At 42.7% G+C, this 17,410-nt stretch overlaps 1 protein-coding gene across 3 annotated transcripts in view; it reads left to right on the forward strand.

Annotated features, from left to right (window-relative positions):
• The window catches only part of vps13b (vacuolar protein sorting 13 homolog B), a 304,956-nt gene that overhangs the window by 282,276 nt on the left and 5,270 nt on the right, over window positions 1-17,410 (forward strand). For all 3 annotated transcript variants that reach the window (XM_032557919.1, XM_032557917.1, XM_032557918.1), the window contains 13 exons: window positions 557-764; window positions 2,108-2,296; window positions 2,751-2,897; window positions 3,854-4,140; window positions 5,290-5,417; window positions 6,644-6,840; window positions 7,716-7,834; window positions 8,426-8,876; window positions 9,838-9,984; window positions 11,146-11,374; window positions 14,270-14,446; window positions 14,806-14,976; window positions 16,069-16,245. In XM_032557919.1, the coding sequence (XP_032413810.1) occupies window positions 557-764; window positions 2,108-2,296; window positions 2,751-2,897; window positions 3,854-4,140; window positions 5,290-5,417; window positions 6,644-6,840; window positions 7,716-7,834; window positions 8,426-8,876; window positions 9,838-9,984; window positions 11,146-11,374; window positions 14,270-14,446; window positions 14,806-14,976; window positions 16,069-16,245 (2,627 nt within the window). The remainder of the gene's footprint in view (window positions 1-556; window positions 765-2,107; window positions 2,297-2,750; window positions 2,898-3,853; window positions 4,141-5,289; window positions 5,418-6,643; window positions 6,841-7,715; window positions 7,835-8,425; window positions 8,877-9,837; window positions 9,985-11,145; window positions 11,375-14,269; window positions 14,447-14,805; window positions 14,977-16,068; window positions 16,246-17,410) is intronic.

Raw genomic sequence — 17,410 nt, forward strand, 5'->3', positions numbered from 1 at the left:
GGACTCAGGAGACCGCGATTACTTTGAAATGGCTGCTGTGTCTGTGAATTGGTGGAAAAATGATTGTGTGTTTCTGTCTGTCTGGCTTTGTGTCTCTGTCCCAACATGTTGGTGTGTGATCCCAGATGCTTTGTCAACTCTTCTCTGAATCTGTTCGGGTCGCATAGCTTGTCGACAGGCCATTTCTCTCTTCATATTTGTTTAGTCTTTGTGACTGCTGTCTGCTCATTGATGGTCTGTCACTGTAAAAATACATTTTAATTATGCTAACTAAACCTCATGGCTTGTGTGCATAATAAAGGTTGAGTGCCATATTGATTTAGGTTTACGCATCAACCGGTTTATCTCAGGGATCTCGACGGAAAACAAGCTCTATCATGGACGTTTGTTTTACATGTGACTGTAATTTTCTGAAGGTAAATTAATGGTAAAATTGAATGATTTTTCTAGTATTCTAATCATATTCTTGTTCTTTCAAAGGGTTGTTGTCTTATTATGTTAGTTATGCTCAAGTTGTACCAGGGGGATTAATCTTAAAGTTCTTCTGCTCCAACAGGTCTGCGCTGGAGCCGCTTGCCCAGTGGGACAGTCCGATGCAGGTGAAGCTGTCCCAGTGGAAACCTGGACTGAACACACTGCTGGTGGAACTGCTTCCCTGGGCTCTTATGGTCAATGACTCTCAGTGGGACCTATGGCTTTTTGAGGGAGAGACCATTGTACTGCAGATACCAGCCGGCAAAGTCATTGTACCCCCAAATTTCAAGGTAGGAATTATTCAGAAATGTGTTTAATCTGTTGAAAAGTGATGAGATGAGAAAAGGGGCTCTAAAGTTGGTCCTGATGAGACTGAAGTGTTTTGTGTTTGACTCAGAGAATCCCTGATGGGAGACCAAAGAAAGATGATCTGACTCCATTGGTTACCATGGCTACATTTGGTCTTTTATATATTGTTAGCCATTGGGAGAAGCAGAAGCAAATCCAAAATGTGACACTTTACAATTATGTACTATATTGTGTTGACCTGTTCAAATTCCAACACATTGGAGTTTAAGCGGTTCAAGGTGTGCGGATAATTTCATGAGGCATTACATATGAGAAAAGAGTTGATGAAAAAGCTTCATGTAAATAAGAATCACATTCGTCATTAAACCTGTACATTAACTTTTCAGCAAAGTGATTATAATTAGAGTCTTTAGAACACTGAATATTTTCTGAGGTCCTTTCATTTTTCTTCACATCGGGACCTGGATGTCTTTTTATGACATCACAGCAATCATTATGAATCCAGCTCTTTTCTCATTTCAGTCATGACTAATAAGTACAAATCCTGAGATCATCTAGCAGAGCTGCATTACAACAATATTCCCTGCCTACGTCTTCAACTATAGCCAAGCTCTGTCACAGTGTACTGCAGTCATGTCTTCTCTCTGGCTGCTAAGATCAGTAGAAGAAAGCTGCAGATGGTTTTCCCCTACGGAACATAACAAACACACACACACAAATTTCACTAACCCAGAGCCGAGCCGTGAGGCAGCGTATCAAAGAGCAGATGCTAATAGGGTTCAGCACAAAGGAACAAAATAAGAAGTTGTAAGTGCGTAAAAGGCTGTGAAATAGAAACAAATAAAGCATTGTTTCCATAGCACCATGATATTTAGGAAGGCCCAACAAACCAAGAGCAGAGTCTTAGCTGTAGGTCACATGTCAGATTGGTTAAACAGGAGAAGGTTTGTGATTTGATCTGTTTGTTTGATGATGCATCTCAGCCAGATGAACAATCATTGTGTAATTTAGCCATCTTTTTGGCACTTTCATTATGTCATCCCAGCACAGCAACCAATAATGTAGGAGGATGTAGCTGCCATATCTTTTAGAAATGCCATTCACTGACACGGAGTTTGTGTTTCAGAACTTAAGCTGCAGCTGACTTTACCGTGCGACTGTTTCCAAAATGCAATCAAATGCCAGGTTTTTTTTTTGTTTTCTTTTTAGAAAATGTGGTCTCCTCTGACAGACAGTGATTTGATCCTTTTTCTCCCAGTCTTCCCCACATCATCCTCTCAGTGCTTTGTTCTGTCACTGAATCTTTTTTCCCCCCGCCATCTAGGAAGCTTTTCAGATTGGCATCTACTGGGCCCACACCAACACAGTGCACAAGTCCACGGCACTGAAGCTGGTTCACGATCTGACCTCTCCTCGATGGAAGGAGGGGACGAGCTCTGTGGTGGTCACCCTGGACGAGGAGGGATACGTTGAAGTTGACATCTCTCTGGGAGCCTTTCCTGGGAAACAGAAGGTGAGAGAGAGAGAAAGACTCTCCTCCTGGATCCTCCTGGCATATTTATGCTAACATGTTTTTTAAAGAGCAAATCTGTTTCTGTATGTTAAGATTTTTAAGATTGTTTTGAACTGGAGATGGAAAAGAAAGGAGAAAAGACAGGGAGAAAGGAGGGGAAAAGGTTTAAAGGGAAAAGTGGGGATAGGAGTAGAAGAAAGATAAGTCAACACCCCAGGAGTCTGCTCCTACACCTGCAGAAAGAGAGACAAAAATGAAATAAAACCAGAGAACCATAGCAACAAGCATATGAATATATAATAACAACAATTGAAATGCCTTCTTCCACATTTTTCACATATGTTTCTCCTGCTGTTTTGGACAGCAAGAACATATATTTTTGAAACTCTACATTATGTAACAAAAAGTCAGACAGGTAGAGTAATTAGTGTATTTGTGTGTTTTTTCCCTGCAGGTGTGTCAGTTCTGTGTGTCCTCTGTAGTGAGGCACGGAGTCCAGATCCTGCAGATAGAGGATAGAACCATCCTGGTCAACAACACTCCTTACAGCATCCACTACAGACCTCTGCTGACCAACCACGCCTTAGGAGGAGGCGAACAGGTAGCGCACACTGTGCCGCTCTTTGTTTTCCCACTGATTCATTCATCTGGAGAATGCACAAGTATGACAGATGATGAAGTTTGAATTCTGCAACACCTGCTTGGATCTCCTGCTGAACTTCACACATGCAGCGCATTCGCTTTGCAGCACGCTTGTCTACCCCAGTACCAATCCTCAAAACCCCTACCACACACACACACATATATATATACAGTATATATACACACACACACATATATATGTATGCACAGCCGCACTGTGTTGCAAGCCGTTTTCCATCAGATCATGTTCCCCCAGCCCTCCTCCCTCCACCGCTCTCCCCATGTGGCAATGACACTTCATAGGGACATTAGACAAACACCCAGAATTGGATGCAGGTTTCCCCCGCTTGCTTTCATCTGCTGCCTGTCCCCAAAGAGAGCAACAATGCTGTGATGTCATTTAACAGTCCTTCAGATCTCCTTTTAGAATAATGGTGAAGCTTGCCAGTTTGCCCCTAATTGACTGAAAGAAAAAACTTAAAAAAGAAAAAAAAGAGAGAGAGAGAATTAAAAAAAAATAAAAAAATCTAAAGATTTGGCAAAAACACAGACCACAAACAAGGCCAGGAATGCCTTTCTAGTTGCTCTCTTCATCATGCTTGGTGCCTGATCTCTGAAGTCTGCACTGCTCACCGCTCGCTAGCTGCTAAACCAACACAGCAGGATTTCTCTGCTACCAATTTAGCACCAAGCTTAGAGGGAAAGGGAATAAAGTAAAATAACATTGTGGTTTTACAAAGTATCGTCGGTTGTAATCACTTGCGCATTGCATGCCTTGGGTCTTTCTTTTCTGCTTTTATTCTAGCTCATCTGGGTTTTGGTGCCATTTTTAGTTCTTTATGTCTCCTGTATGCCAAAAAATAATGTCCTCTCCACCTCCAATCATTTTAATTTTCCTTCCTGTCCCCTGACCAGTTCTGTGAGGCACCAGAGAGCACCGTGTTCACCGTCCCTCCCTCAGACGGGTCGTCTCTGGCCAAGCCGTGCTCCGTGCCGTGCTGGGACCTCCTTCAGCCCGCTGTCCAGGGGTCGGTGGAGTTCCCTTTGCCTCTCAGACACATGCTGTTCAGCCTGGTCTCAAAACCTGACGCTGGAGCCGCAGACGCAGCGTGGAGCCTCCCTGCTCCGGTGAGACCAGACCTCCCCAGGCAGAGCATATCCATACCTGTGGATCAGGACTGTGGGCGTGGCCTGTGCAGCAGGTGGGTGTGGCAGTCCGTTTAGAGTGGAAATGCACCAATCCGTTAATATCTGCATCAGTCCTGACATTGGAAAAAACATTATGGATTTGGTGTCAGTGACAATATATCCGATCTATAAGGGCAGAACTATTTGATATGAGCGATGTCATGCTTTATTATTTACTTTACATTATATTTAGAATTCCTAGTTGAACTTTCTGAACCATTTGAAAGAAGGTTTGTTGCAGTTCATTTTACATGTTTGACCAACATAATGTTGTTTTTGTCAGTTTCGGTTTCTTTGTTATTTGTTTTACATTGACTGCTAATCATCTAACTGTGCTGACTGAACAATTTAAAGTTGTGTTGTTTTTTTACATGTCTCACCAGATTTATGAAGCTGTGTGTGTATTTAAGTGGGCTGTACTGGTGCAGTACATTAGATCAAATACTTTTGTCCATGTTTCAACAAAGTAACATTTTAAGTCAATTCAGCTGTTTTTCTGAATCGGATCGTATTGGTCAGTGCTAAGCCTCAGATATCTGTGTCGGTGTTGGAAGTGAAAATCTGTGCGTTCCTAGTTTAAAGCAGGGCAAACCAACCCTGGCTGCCTCTGGACTCCAGCTAGCTACACTTTGTTAAACACTGGAGGTGAAGCAGGAAGAGAGATACTCTCAGCGTTTCCACTGCTACGCTCTCCAAGGTTGTCTTATGTAATCCATCTGAAGCTCTTCTTTGTTTTTTTTGTTCTTTTTCTCCTCTTCTATCATTTTCAGTTCTTGCGTTCCGATTAGATGGCAGCTTGGACAGCTCTCAGCAGTGACATACGCACCACAGCGGACATACATTGTCTGTTTTTCTGCTGTTCTGGTTTTGATTCTGGCTCCTCTCATTTAGTGTGTTGGCTCACAATCACATGTAATCAGCACAGATATATAGCGTAAACCAAAATAAAACCCCAGCCGCAGAGCCCTGCGGAGTAAAGATGTGTCACCTCTTGGCTTTTGCCTGTAGGTTTATCTCCCATCCACAGACGGACGCGAAAACGATCCAACGTTTTTTGATTTGTTGATGGGTGTGTGAGCTCTTATCTCAGTGCGGTTACAGGACATCACGAACAGTTTGCGGACAGTTATTTACGCGTTTGTTTGTTCGTTCTTGTTTTGCAGAGCCATAGTGCTGACATATCAGGAACATCTTGGAGTGACATACATCACGTTAAACGAGGACCCCTGTCCACGCATGCTAATTGAAAATAGGTGTCCAGTTCCACTGCTGCTTAAAGAGAACGTCAAAGGTAAACAGCATCCTAAATCCCTGGATATCATGACTTCTCTTATGTTTTGTTGCGTCTTCTTCAGATCGTACATAATAGACCAGCTTTTGTACTTTAGATCAGAACTCACCTAATTAATAAGCAGAGCAGAGTGTAGTTTAATCTCAGTGTAAATCCAGATGTTCTGTGAAGGCCTCATGAAGACCAAGGAACAAATCGGACAGGTCAGGGAGAATGGTTTATGGAGGCTTAAATCAGGTTTAGTTCTAAAATAATATCTCAAGCTTTGGAAGTGTTTCAGAGCTTTGTTTGGAGAGGAGAAGTGTATGTCACAATTGCAAATCTACCAAGAGACAGATGCCCATCTAAACCTTCAGGACAGAAAGAGAGGGAGAGTGATCAGAGATGTGCAGCTCAGGTCAGAGAATCTGTTGACAGAATAGCTATTAGCTGTTAAGCTCTCCACTAAGCCTGTCGCAATAAGCAATTAATCAATTAATCGCATGATAAATTAAAACAAGCTTGATAATTTCCTTTTCCACGATTGTTTTGTATTTTTCTCGTTTCTTTCTCTTTCTACCTGAGACTAGAGGACAGAAGTCTTCAGCGGCCATTTTTTTGTTTATTGAGATTTTAATATCAATTGTATTTGATGTTTTGGTTGTTTATTTTGGATATTTAAAATGGCTTCCAGTTCCAGTGCTAAACATTTGTAAGAAATGAAGGTTTATTGGTCTTGGGGAGGATGTACTTTCATTATTGTGCCGCAATTTTGTATTACTTTAAAATGGTCTCAAAGCAACAATATTATCGATTATCGCTATAATTTCTAGGACAATTTATTGTGATAGCGCTTTATGGAGGGGTGACAAAAAGGAAGCAATTGCTGGATAAATAAAGTCATAAAAACTATTTGTAGTTTGCCACAACGCACTGAGGAAAGACAACAAACATGAAGATGTTCTGATCAGAGAAGACATAGAAAGAACTTTTTGTATTTTATGCAAAATGCATGTATTAAACACACAGTCCCATTAGTATAACTTGGTGGTGGCAGCACTATGCTTTGGGGAAGCTGAAGTTTTTCATTAACAGAGACAGGAAAAGACATCCCCCAAAGGCTTTCAGCTTTCCAGTTGTTCATCAAGATTTTATTTCACCCTGTTTCTCATCTCCTTTCATCTGAACAGAAAGCATTCTCTCCACTGACAATTTTCTAACATCGCACCTTGTTTCCTCCGTCACAGAGACACCGAGGAGCGAGGTGTTCTGTCACCCGCTGCCTGCTGACTCTTCCCTCCACCATGAGCTCTATCACCACTTCTCCAGCTTCCCAGAGTGCAGACAGAGAGAGCTGCTGCCCACCCTGCAGCTGAAGACCAGGTCAGATAAAAGCGCCACCGACTGGACAGACCCCATCGACATCAACTGTCCCGGCACTCAGGTAAAAAAATTTGCTATCCTGTCTGATGCGAAGTGAAGACGTTATTCATCTGCCCGCCTCTACAAAAAAAACTTTCCACATCCACATTTTTTTATACCTTTTAACAAACATTTGAACATTTGGTTGACCTTACCTTCTAACTTGGAGTTCATGGATTTCCAAGAACAAGAAATCCCCGCTGAACACGCCCTCCACAGCTAGATGGCGCCAGAGATCTCTTCTCTTCTGGCAAAGTTGATGTTTTGAATTAGCTGACTAATAACCAGACTTACAATGACAGTAAAATCTCTTCAGGTAAATGTTAGCTCTTATTTATTTATTTATTTTCATTTTTTTAGCAACATTGAGCTTTGTGTTAAGAGAACAAGGTTGGCATGTCCCAGAGAAGCAGGTTTTATGTGTCAGAAAGTAATTTGTAGATGGTTAGGTTTGGTTCTGTCTGTTTGTGGATGTGTGTGTGCAGGCGTGCGTGTTTGTGTGTGTGCGTGTGTTAGTCCTCTGGTGAGTGTAGATGTTTGGCATTAATAAGTTGTTAAGGAGGAGTGTTTGGTGTTGTGTCTAGGCAGCTGTGAGCTGGGGTTGACACAAGGGCTGCATAGCTCTGGTTACTGTGAAATCTGAATCTGACCCGAGTGGTGGAGGTGGGAGGTGAAAGGTCAGACTTGTTATGACTGCTCGGAGAAGCGCCGAGCGCCGATGGTCTTCCTTTGGTCGTGAGTTTCTGATGACTCGTAACCTGGGATGGTGGAGGTTAGAGGGAAGCAGAGAGTTTAACATTTCATCCTGAGAGTTTATTCAAGGCCAAAATGTTCATATGCAAAAATCAGCTCTTCTTCTTTAAAGAAAGGTTTGTATTTTTCTCTTTTACCGATCAGGTGGTGTTCCTACCAGGCTTTGGCTGTCTGTACGTACATGTGGCGTATGAGAGAGGCACCTTGGTTCTGTCTCTGGCCCCAGAAGGCGGCGTGGAGGCCGTCATCAACCAGCACAACAGGTACTGCTTTCTGTTTTTCATTTTTATTTTTATTTAAAAAATTTAAAAAAAGGTTCTGCATGTTATTCTGACTAACATTCAAATATCCGCTCATGTGCTTTTTATATACTCGGCAAAACTCTCTTAATGATTATTGTGGACGTTTTTCGTATTTATTAGGGCAGATGTAAGGAAGCAGCCGTCGTTTTCCACCACAGGGGGGCAATAAAACCTCCATCTGCTGTCATGGCTGAAATTGTTTGCGCAGCAGAGCGTTTTATTACAGCTTTATTCCATTACATCAACACAGGGGCTGCTGCGACATTTTGCCAAAACAGGATATAATCATAATGAGCTTTGTTAGGTAAAAGTAAACTAATGACATCAGACTCTGATCTTTGTTCATGTTCTGGTCAAAAATTCACAGAATCCAAGATGAATGGGTTTGGTACCTAATTATTCTTTGTAATCAATCAAGCGTCATTGTCAGGCCATGCTGGGAGATGTTTGCTTTACAGAAAAACATAATCTGTTTGCTGCTGTTCAGCATGGCTGGGGTTTTTTTTCTGGTTTTTAGGCTGAACTCTTGACAGCTTCTGTTTTGTTTGTTAGATCCTCCAAACTGTCTGTGAGGATCCTCCTGAGTGAGGCCAGCGTCGTGATAAGTGATGACATCACCAACCCCAGCGGCTCCATGGAGCTGCTGAGGCTCACGCTGACCAAGCTGCTGCTCAGCCTCGGTCCGGCACCCGCGCCTTTACCCCCCGAGCTGGCCGAAGACTCCGCCATGGCTTCCTGCTCCCTCTCCGTTCTGATGGCTGACGCGTCTCTGATCGAGGTCTACTGCTACGGCCTGCAAGTCGACAACCAGCTGTACAACCGGACAAGTTTCCACTTCCCTGTCCTGCTGTGCCAAGATCAGAGAGGGCCGTCTGAACCCGGGGGTGCATGGAGCATCGACGCCAATCCCGGCGATTCCCCCGAAGGGTTAGAGGAGTTCAAACGCTCCTGCTTCCTCCAGCTGAGGATGACATTGACTGGGGACCAGCGCACTGTGGAGGAGGTTAAACTCATTTTCAGTTTTTTTCCCCTAGTGCATTTCCTTCCTCAAGGTACATGAGGTAGAATGGCTGGTAGCAGCCCAGTGGCTAACCCCTACTTAATATACAACGTATTAGACGCTGTAAGTTTTTCTCACATTCTGTCTACAAATGTCAACGTGTTTTATTTGGATTTTCGGTTTACCTCATGTGATGTACCAACATGAAGTACAGCGTAATTGTGAAGTGAAAGAAAAATGATCTCAACATTGTTTCCATGAAGCCACAGAGATCCACCCGAGTGAACACTTTGTAGAAAGACTGTGATGGAAAAGACAGATTCAGGTCTTTAGGGATCTGTGCCCTGCTGCTGCAGTCATCAACAGAATGACGTTTTGTTCTAGAGGTGCACAGATAAATTGGCCCCGATTGCCTTAATTCTGGACAGTCGGTGATCGACCGATACATAGAAACTGATCTTATCCACTGATCTTATCTACCTCAGCAAACATCTGAAAACCAACCACTGTCCTCTTCTGCTCTGCAGTGACAGGGATTTGACTGACAGACTGACCCACCAGGTCAGGTCTGCATGTCTGCAGTTAACAACAGTCACCATACTGTTACCAACTCTGCAACGTTCTTGCTATATTTCTAGAACATCTCAGACAAAGAAATCATTATCGACCAAAATCTGAATCGACAGGTCAGCCTTTTGAAAGATCAGTGATCGGACACCGAGGTTTTTTTTTCTTTTCAAATTGGTAAAGATATCGATGAACATCAGTTTTCAAGTTTTGACACATATTTTCTCTTGAATTTAGTTGTGGATGAGGACTGGACTATCCTAACGTACTGCTGCAACATGTTTAGCATTGACATGCTATTTTAATCTTGACTAGCTTCGCTGTTAGGCTAACTGCTTTAAGCACAACTTGAACACAACAATAATCTTTTTCAGCTTTGTTTGGTTTTTCACCTCAGGTCAATTTCCAGCTCCAGCCTGCCAGAGTTTACATCGAGGACACTTTTGTTTACTACATCAAGACGCTGTTCGACACGTACATCCCCACCAGGCCAGCGGAGGCCAAGAGGGGCAGAGAGCCTGGAGCTCTGATCGTACCTGAGCAGGTGAGCAACTCCTGGATCATTTAACATTGTTCTGCTGCTGATCCTATTTATCATGTCAAACAAAGGAAGGCTAGCCTCTTTCTGAAAACAGCCTGCCTGTAAATAAAGTTCTTAACTCTTGTGTAAATGTTCTTCCCGTGACACCATGAAAACGTCACTCTGGAAGAGTAACTCAGGTAGAGCGAAACTCAGGCAGACAAACACGTTTACAAAGGTGAAGGTCGTGAAGCTCGTTACCTCAGATACTTAGTGAGGCATTTTTGCCTCATCAGTCAACATTAAGGCAAAGAAAATGGGCAACAAAAAAATGGAGGAGTCCTTCATCAGGTGAATTTATTTGCAGGAAACCACGGAGAAATTGACGTTAAAGCCCAACGCTCCGATCCTAAAACATTCCAAATCAGGAGCTCTGAGCTGCTTTAAAACTGTCTCACACGAGGCTGTAAAGGAACTTTGAGGGGAATTATTTTTATTTGCTTTATCATTAATATCCCTTTGGCTCCGCGACTGGTTTCTGATCTCTGGTGGCTGTTAATATTCATTTTTGTTTGTTCAGTAACGAGGCACAACATTACAGTATCTCATCATGGTATTATTCTTTTAGTTTGTTTGGCATAAATATTCTCAGCAGTTCGGCCGGACTGATCTGTCTCACTTGCACGTCTTTTATCCGCACAATTTGTGGAACATGCTGCAAATAAAATCTGCACCAACTTTCCTGAGCTTTAGACCCGGAGCATCCACACACAACGGTCATGTGACACAATGCACCATGATGCTGCAGTTATCAGGCTGTCCTGCTGCTCAAAACTGGCATTGCTGAAGAATATTTATCATCTATTTCTAATTATTAATTCAGTTCAGTTTGTTTATGTAGCACCAATCCACAACAAATGTCATCTTGAGGCATTCTACACAAAAAAATTAAATTCCAGTTATCAAACAGTTCATTATGCTTAAATTAATTTTTCAAAGTAGCTTAAAAGGTTTCTATAAGGAAACATTATTGACATTCTTCTTATTATTGTTATTGGTAATAATAATAAACCCACTGGACTGACAAGAGGCGTCATGTCAGTTGTTTTGAGAGCAGGAGTAACATGAAGCTGATCACATTAATCTGAGTCGTTTGTGTTCGTCTCTCCTCGGTTCTGGATGCAGATGCTGCAGTCGGTGCAGGCGTTGGTTCACCCTGTGAGGCTGCAGAGGCTCTCCATCCAGCCGGTCCACCTGCTGGTCAGCATCCACGCCTCCCTGAAGCTCTACATCGCCTCAGACCACACGCCCCTGTCCTTCTCCGTGTTTGAAAGGGGGCCGGTGTTCACCACAGCCAGGCAGCTGGTTCACGCTTTAGCCATGCACTACGCTGCTGGAGCGCTCTTCAGAGCCGGTAGGGGTTTTTATGACGCCACGTAATGTTACTCCTCAATTAATATCCTCCTTAATATTACATGATGCAGATTAGTCAAGCTGTCTATTTAGACCTAACAGTCTTTCTCCTATGGAGCGTTATGGAGCACTGTGCTATGGATTCAACAAGGAGAGCAGTGAGTGATAGTGAAAGGTGACAACAGAAGTTGAACATTTTTGATCTTTCTTGTGTTGCCTTGCTAACCTGCGTGTCACATCGATGTGTACGAGCTGCACATTTCACAGGAATTACGCCGATCCATCAGCTGGACGAGGACAAGAGACTGTGGCCTCATCGCACAAGTTCTATAGGAAATGAATGGAGAGGAGGAGAGGGATATTTCTAAATCAATATCCTGCCTCAATACAAAAACCTGAAAAACTGAGAACATTCAGGCATGTTTGGTTTAAGAAAATAAAACTTTTTTTTAAAAACGTGCATATAGTGGCGGTAGGGCACTCACAGATTAGATAATAAAATCTTAAAAATATTATCTGTCACTTGTTTCCTGAGCAAGTTTGCTTGTAGAGGAGTAAGTCTCTCTTAGTTGCTGTAGCAAACTGGGAGAATATTACATGACCTGCTTCCTGCTACAAAATAATCAGATAATTGGTTGAATTTTAATTAGTTGGAATGCAGCAGATCTCCATTCCTGCAACAACCACAACTGCACGCATTTTTTTATTTCAAGCTTACAGCTGTGATTAATCTAATTACATTTTTAAATCGATTGACAGAACTAATGAATACAGAAATTTCCACTTCTTTTTTCTTTGTGCAGCATGGAAACTCGTTGCAGTACCAGCTGCCAGTCTCTGGTCACTAGAGTTAACAAGTGGGAGCAAAAACCCAAGACAGATTTGCTTTGTTCCTCAGTGGTGATTTACTGCTAACCGATGAGTCATGGTGTGTAATTTGTTTGAAAACAGTATTTTATGGTTAATTTGTGGGCAGCAGCAGGAGCAGGTAGACGGCCCTGTGTGTCTCCTGAGCGTTGTCCTACCGTCCGCTCTGAGCCTCCCACACATGGTGTGACTTAACCCCATCATGTCCGCAGCAGAAATCAGCAACACACTCTCCTTCCTGCTGTCTCTCATTAGAGCGCCGCTTTCTGCTCGTATTTCAGCAGATCACCTCACCGCCGTCTTCTCCTGCAGCCGTCAGAGGCGGAGAGCGGCTCTGGGAAGCGTTGCACTCTGAGGCTTATTAACGGAGAGCAGTCTGATCCCCCCAATCACACAATCTAACATGCGAGCGCATAAAAATACTTATTAGAACGTTAGAAGGCTCATTAAAGGCCTACCGCGTTCCCGCTAGCGCATCAAACGTGTTGGTGTGTGTTTAGCGGCAGAACTCTCCGGCTTCTAAACATCATCTCCCGTTTAACTGTTCACTTCACCAAAGCCACAGCTCTGAGACCCTATAAAACCGAAAGGACCGCCGGTTCCCACTGGGTTTGGTTTCCTTCAATTAGAATCCAAAGCTCAAGCACAAATTGACAGAGAACGAGAGCAGAGCAGGACCTGGCGTCCTGACAAATGGCTGCTTGATTTTTGTGATGCAGTTCTCAGAGCATAAATATCAGTGAGCCGTGCCATCAGAGCGGGACTCTCTGGATGAATGAGAGAGGTGAGATAGTAGGAGGCTGTAAATCTCGCTGAGGCTCGCGTATGATTACATGCAGGTGTGGTTTTTCCTTCTTTTTTTTCCTGCATGCGTGAAAAGTTTCTGATAAGTCTTTGTATCCCTAAGATACGAATTTGGAATGATTATTTCAAATAGCTTCTGGCAGCGAGAGGAAGATTTCTGTACAGGCACGCATATGGACGACTCATCCGAGAGGAAGTGATGTAGATGGATGCCTTTTCCTCGCTGCTGGACACAAAACTTCTGTCAGCAGTTTGAAACGTCCCAGCTGAATTTGATTTGAAAATGATCTTTTATTTGAGCTTCCCTCCAAATATTGAAACGTCAAAGCAACATTTTTGCCCGGAGTCCAGGCTTTTTCAGCTTTACTGACTGTGAGCAATTGATTTGGATGGGGAAAAAAAATAAAAATAAATTTGGATGACTAAATAAAAAAATAATACAAGGGCAAGGTAGATGATCAGCACATCAGATTTCTTTTTAAGAATTATATGACGAGATGTAAAAACAGTGTTCAAAATATGCTTTTTATCTTTCTGACCTCGATCTGGAAACAGGAACCAGTAGTGAATCTGTGTGAGATTCACTACTGGTTAAGACAAAGACAAAATGATTAAGAGTTCTTCTTTAAAGTCATAATAATACAAGAATATAGTCATGTTACCAGCATAAAGGCATCAGAATACAAGAATAGTCATATCACCAGAAAAATATGTAATACAAGAATAAAGCCATATGTATGGCTTTATTATTACAAAAATATGTAGCAATACAAGAATAAAGTCATAATATTACCAGAATAAAATATTTTTTATGAGAACTCCTGTATTATTTGATTTTTCATTAAAAGGTTAAATGTTGCGCATTGTGTTAAGTTATACCTTGGTATCAGTTTTACATATTAAAAAATACTTCATATTTTAATACATCAGTATTAAATCATTCTAAGCAGCAGGACTTTGAGTCATGAAGAAAGAAGCATGGCCTTCCGGTCACATCAGATCTTAATAATTCTGTTAGTTTTTCCTCATAAAAACGACTTTTTCTCGTAATTTTACGACTTTTTGTGTGGTAATGTTGTGCCCTTATCCTGCTAATGTTATGACTTTATTGTCATAATTTAAAAAAAAATCTTTGTTTGGCCCCATCACTCGGCGCCCAGCATGACAAAGTGACATGGCTGGTTTTCTCTGTGGTGTTGAGGTGTGTGTTCTGTGTGTGTCCCAGGTTGGGTCGTGGGGTCCCTGGAGATCCTCGGCAGTCCCGCCAGCCTGGTGCTCAGCATCGGCAACGGCGTGTCCGACTTCTTCCGCCTCCCCTACGAGGGCCTGACCCGGGGGCCCGGGGCATTTGTCAGCGGGGTCTCCAGAGGGACCACGTCGTTTGTTAAGCACATCTCAAAAGGTAACGCAAACCTTCCCAGCTCTTCTTCTTTGTTCTATTTGTGGATTAAAATGTTGGTCTGTTTTTTTTTTTGTAATGCTTCAGTTTCTTTTGAATTTCTCCCAGAATTTTGAGTCATGACACATTTATTCTCTTAAGCTTTACACTCTGTGCTTATTAAAGTTCATTTGTGGTTCAGCGTTAGTTCTTGGCAGATGAGAAGATTCATTATGAACATCTAGATTTATCAGTCTCCTAATTTGTTCTCATTTGAGTTCTCGATTTTTTTTTTTCCCTCCTCCCCTCTCCGCCTGTTCAGAGCGTTCCCTGAATCACTGTAAATGCTGAATGTTTAAAACATATTTTCCTCCCGTGCTTAGGCACCTTGACATCCATCACTAACCTGGCCACCAGTCTGGCGCGGAACATGGACCGCCTGTCCCTGGATGAAGAGCACTACACCCGGCAGGAGGAGTGGAGACGGCAGCTTCCAGAGAGCCTGGGGGACGGACTGAGACAGGGACTGTCTCGCCTTGGAATCAGCCTGTTAGGTATGAAGACATCCACACAGGCTCAGAAGCTTTTCATTCAACCAGTCTTTGTTGGTGGTTTTTTTTTGTTTTTTATTTACATGTGTAGCTGCACGGTATCAAAACTAAGAAAAGGCTTTTTTTTTTCTTCTTCTTTTTTTCTTTTTTTTTTTAGTTCGGTTGTTAGTTATTTTCCATCGGCCAACCCAAATGTGCAATCCCTCCTGCTGCAGCATTAGGTCACACAGAGCGGAGAAGAACATGTTCTCTCTGCTGTCCAATAAAACGCAGCAACACATGTGTTACAGAGTGCAGTGGGACCTTATAAAAGCTGAGAGAGCAAAGAAACTCAAATCAGACCCAAACAGTCACACACTGTCACCAAGAAATGCTTTGTCTATCAGTTAAAGCTGTGGTATGTAACTTTTATTTAAAAAAATATTTTCTTTCCCGTATTTTTTAAAAGTGCCACCATGTTGTGACAGTATAATACGAGACAGAGAAACTGTTAAAAGATCGATCTCCTCCGCTTCTTCCTTGAGCTACTATTGCCGTCTGAAGAAATGCACCACTCCCAACCAAAAGCAACCAATCAGAGGCAGGAGGCGGGGCTTAGCGCTGTCAATTATTCCGATGCTAATTGTGGAGAAGCAACCCACTGTTGGAGGATAACCATTGGTGGCTATGCTAACTAACTATGGCATTAATGTCAGGCTCTGCTGACAGGGAGGGGCTGTAGCGTAGAAGAGAGTAAGGAGGTTGAGTAGCAGGCACACAGGCATGATTGGCAGCACTAAGACCCTCCTTGCTCTGTTTCTAGTTACCACTGGGAGAAAGTAGAGGGCTTTGATTTTTTTCTCAGATCATCTATCTCATACTGTCACAATGTGGTGACAGTTTAAAAAAGATGTAAAAAAATATTTTTTGTAACATGCATTCTGCAGTTATAATGTTATAATCCCTAAGATCCAGTCATCATCACTGATCAAACATCAGATGAATACTCATAGATAACCTTTTTTAATCCACACACACATTACATGCCGTCTCAGTATTTATTCAACCAAATGGATAGTTTTTACATTCAGGACTTTTCTCTTCTCCTTCTATCAGGAGCCGTAGCCGGCATCGTGGACCAACCCATGCAGAACTTCCAGAAGAACTGGGAGACGCAGAGCTCAGCTGGGAGCAAAGCCAAGGGGGTGATCTCTGGAGTGGGGAAAGGAATTGTGGGTGTGTTCACCAAGCCCATCGGAGGAGCAGCTGAACTGGTGTCACAAACTGGATATGGTGAGGATGGCAGGCCCGCAGGCTCGGTTCCAAAGCTATGTTACTGACTCTAACTTATTGAATTAAAAAAATATATATATAGTGAAATTTGTAAAAACATGAAGCATAACGTTAGCATGACTCAATCCACGTTTCCTATTGAGCTAAACAGATTCCTGGTCCTCAGGCATTCTGTGGTGTTGAAACTCTAGTTCCTCATGTTATACACATGTAAAATCTGTTATGTACAGATGCCAACTGTAACGCTCTAAACTTAAAAGTGCTTTATGTTTTTGGACCACACATTCAGCAGCACAGCGAAGTTTGGCCTTGGAACAATTTATTTAGCCAAGCTCAAGATATGTGAATTATGTAGAACGTTCTAAGCAGCCCGAGGCAATAATAAACACATGTCTGAATTAGTGTGTCAGGAAAATCATGAATCCGTCAGTGGACGGACATTCCCCCAAACCCACCCACACACACACACACACCCCCACACATCTCAGCCCCATACAGGAGGCAAGTGTTTATTAAAGCAGGACCCCGGAGAGAGCTGCTGAAAGACCCCCGACACACACGCTTATGTGTCCAATCATACATGCACAAACACTTGTTCGTCCAGGCGGCGCAGCTCTCTGGAGTTACTTAGTGTTTTATTAGGGGGAGAGAGCAGGGCTTGGGAGAGGGTCAGAGGCTGGTGTGTGTTGGTGCTAACAAGTCTTGGCTGCAGCACATAAACCACCAATGAGGTGAACAACTCCACATAAGAACGATTCCTCCCCAGAGACTGGCCTCCAGTCTGACTGACCTGCTCTGAGCTCAACACATGAAAACAAGCTTAAAAACACACAAACACACACGCGCGCGCGCCCACACACGCACACACACACACTGTGCTGCAGCTAAAAGGTACAGAAGCTCAAACCGGAGAACTCTACCGTGAGTTCTGTTGTTTTTGTGACACTGCTGGGTGTTTCGACTACATGATGATTATAATGAGTTTATTTAGCATATTTACAGTTTAAAATGAACATGTCACGTGTTGAGATAAACAAAAGTTTTGAATGAAAAGGAGTAGTTTAAAGAAAAAGTCTTAAGTATTCTACCCCTTCTGTCAAAAGCATGTAGATAAATATGCTACATGCTACAAGTTTTGATACCGTCCATGTAGATAAATCTTAGA

The sequence above is a fragment of the Xiphophorus hellerii genome, chromosome 3, assembly GCF_003331165.1.
Source record: "Xiphophorus hellerii strain 12219 chromosome 3, Xiphophorus_hellerii-4.1, whole genome shotgun sequence".
NCBI lineage: Eukaryota > Metazoa > Chordata > Actinopteri > Cyprinodontiformes > Poeciliidae > Xiphophorus > Xiphophorus hellerii.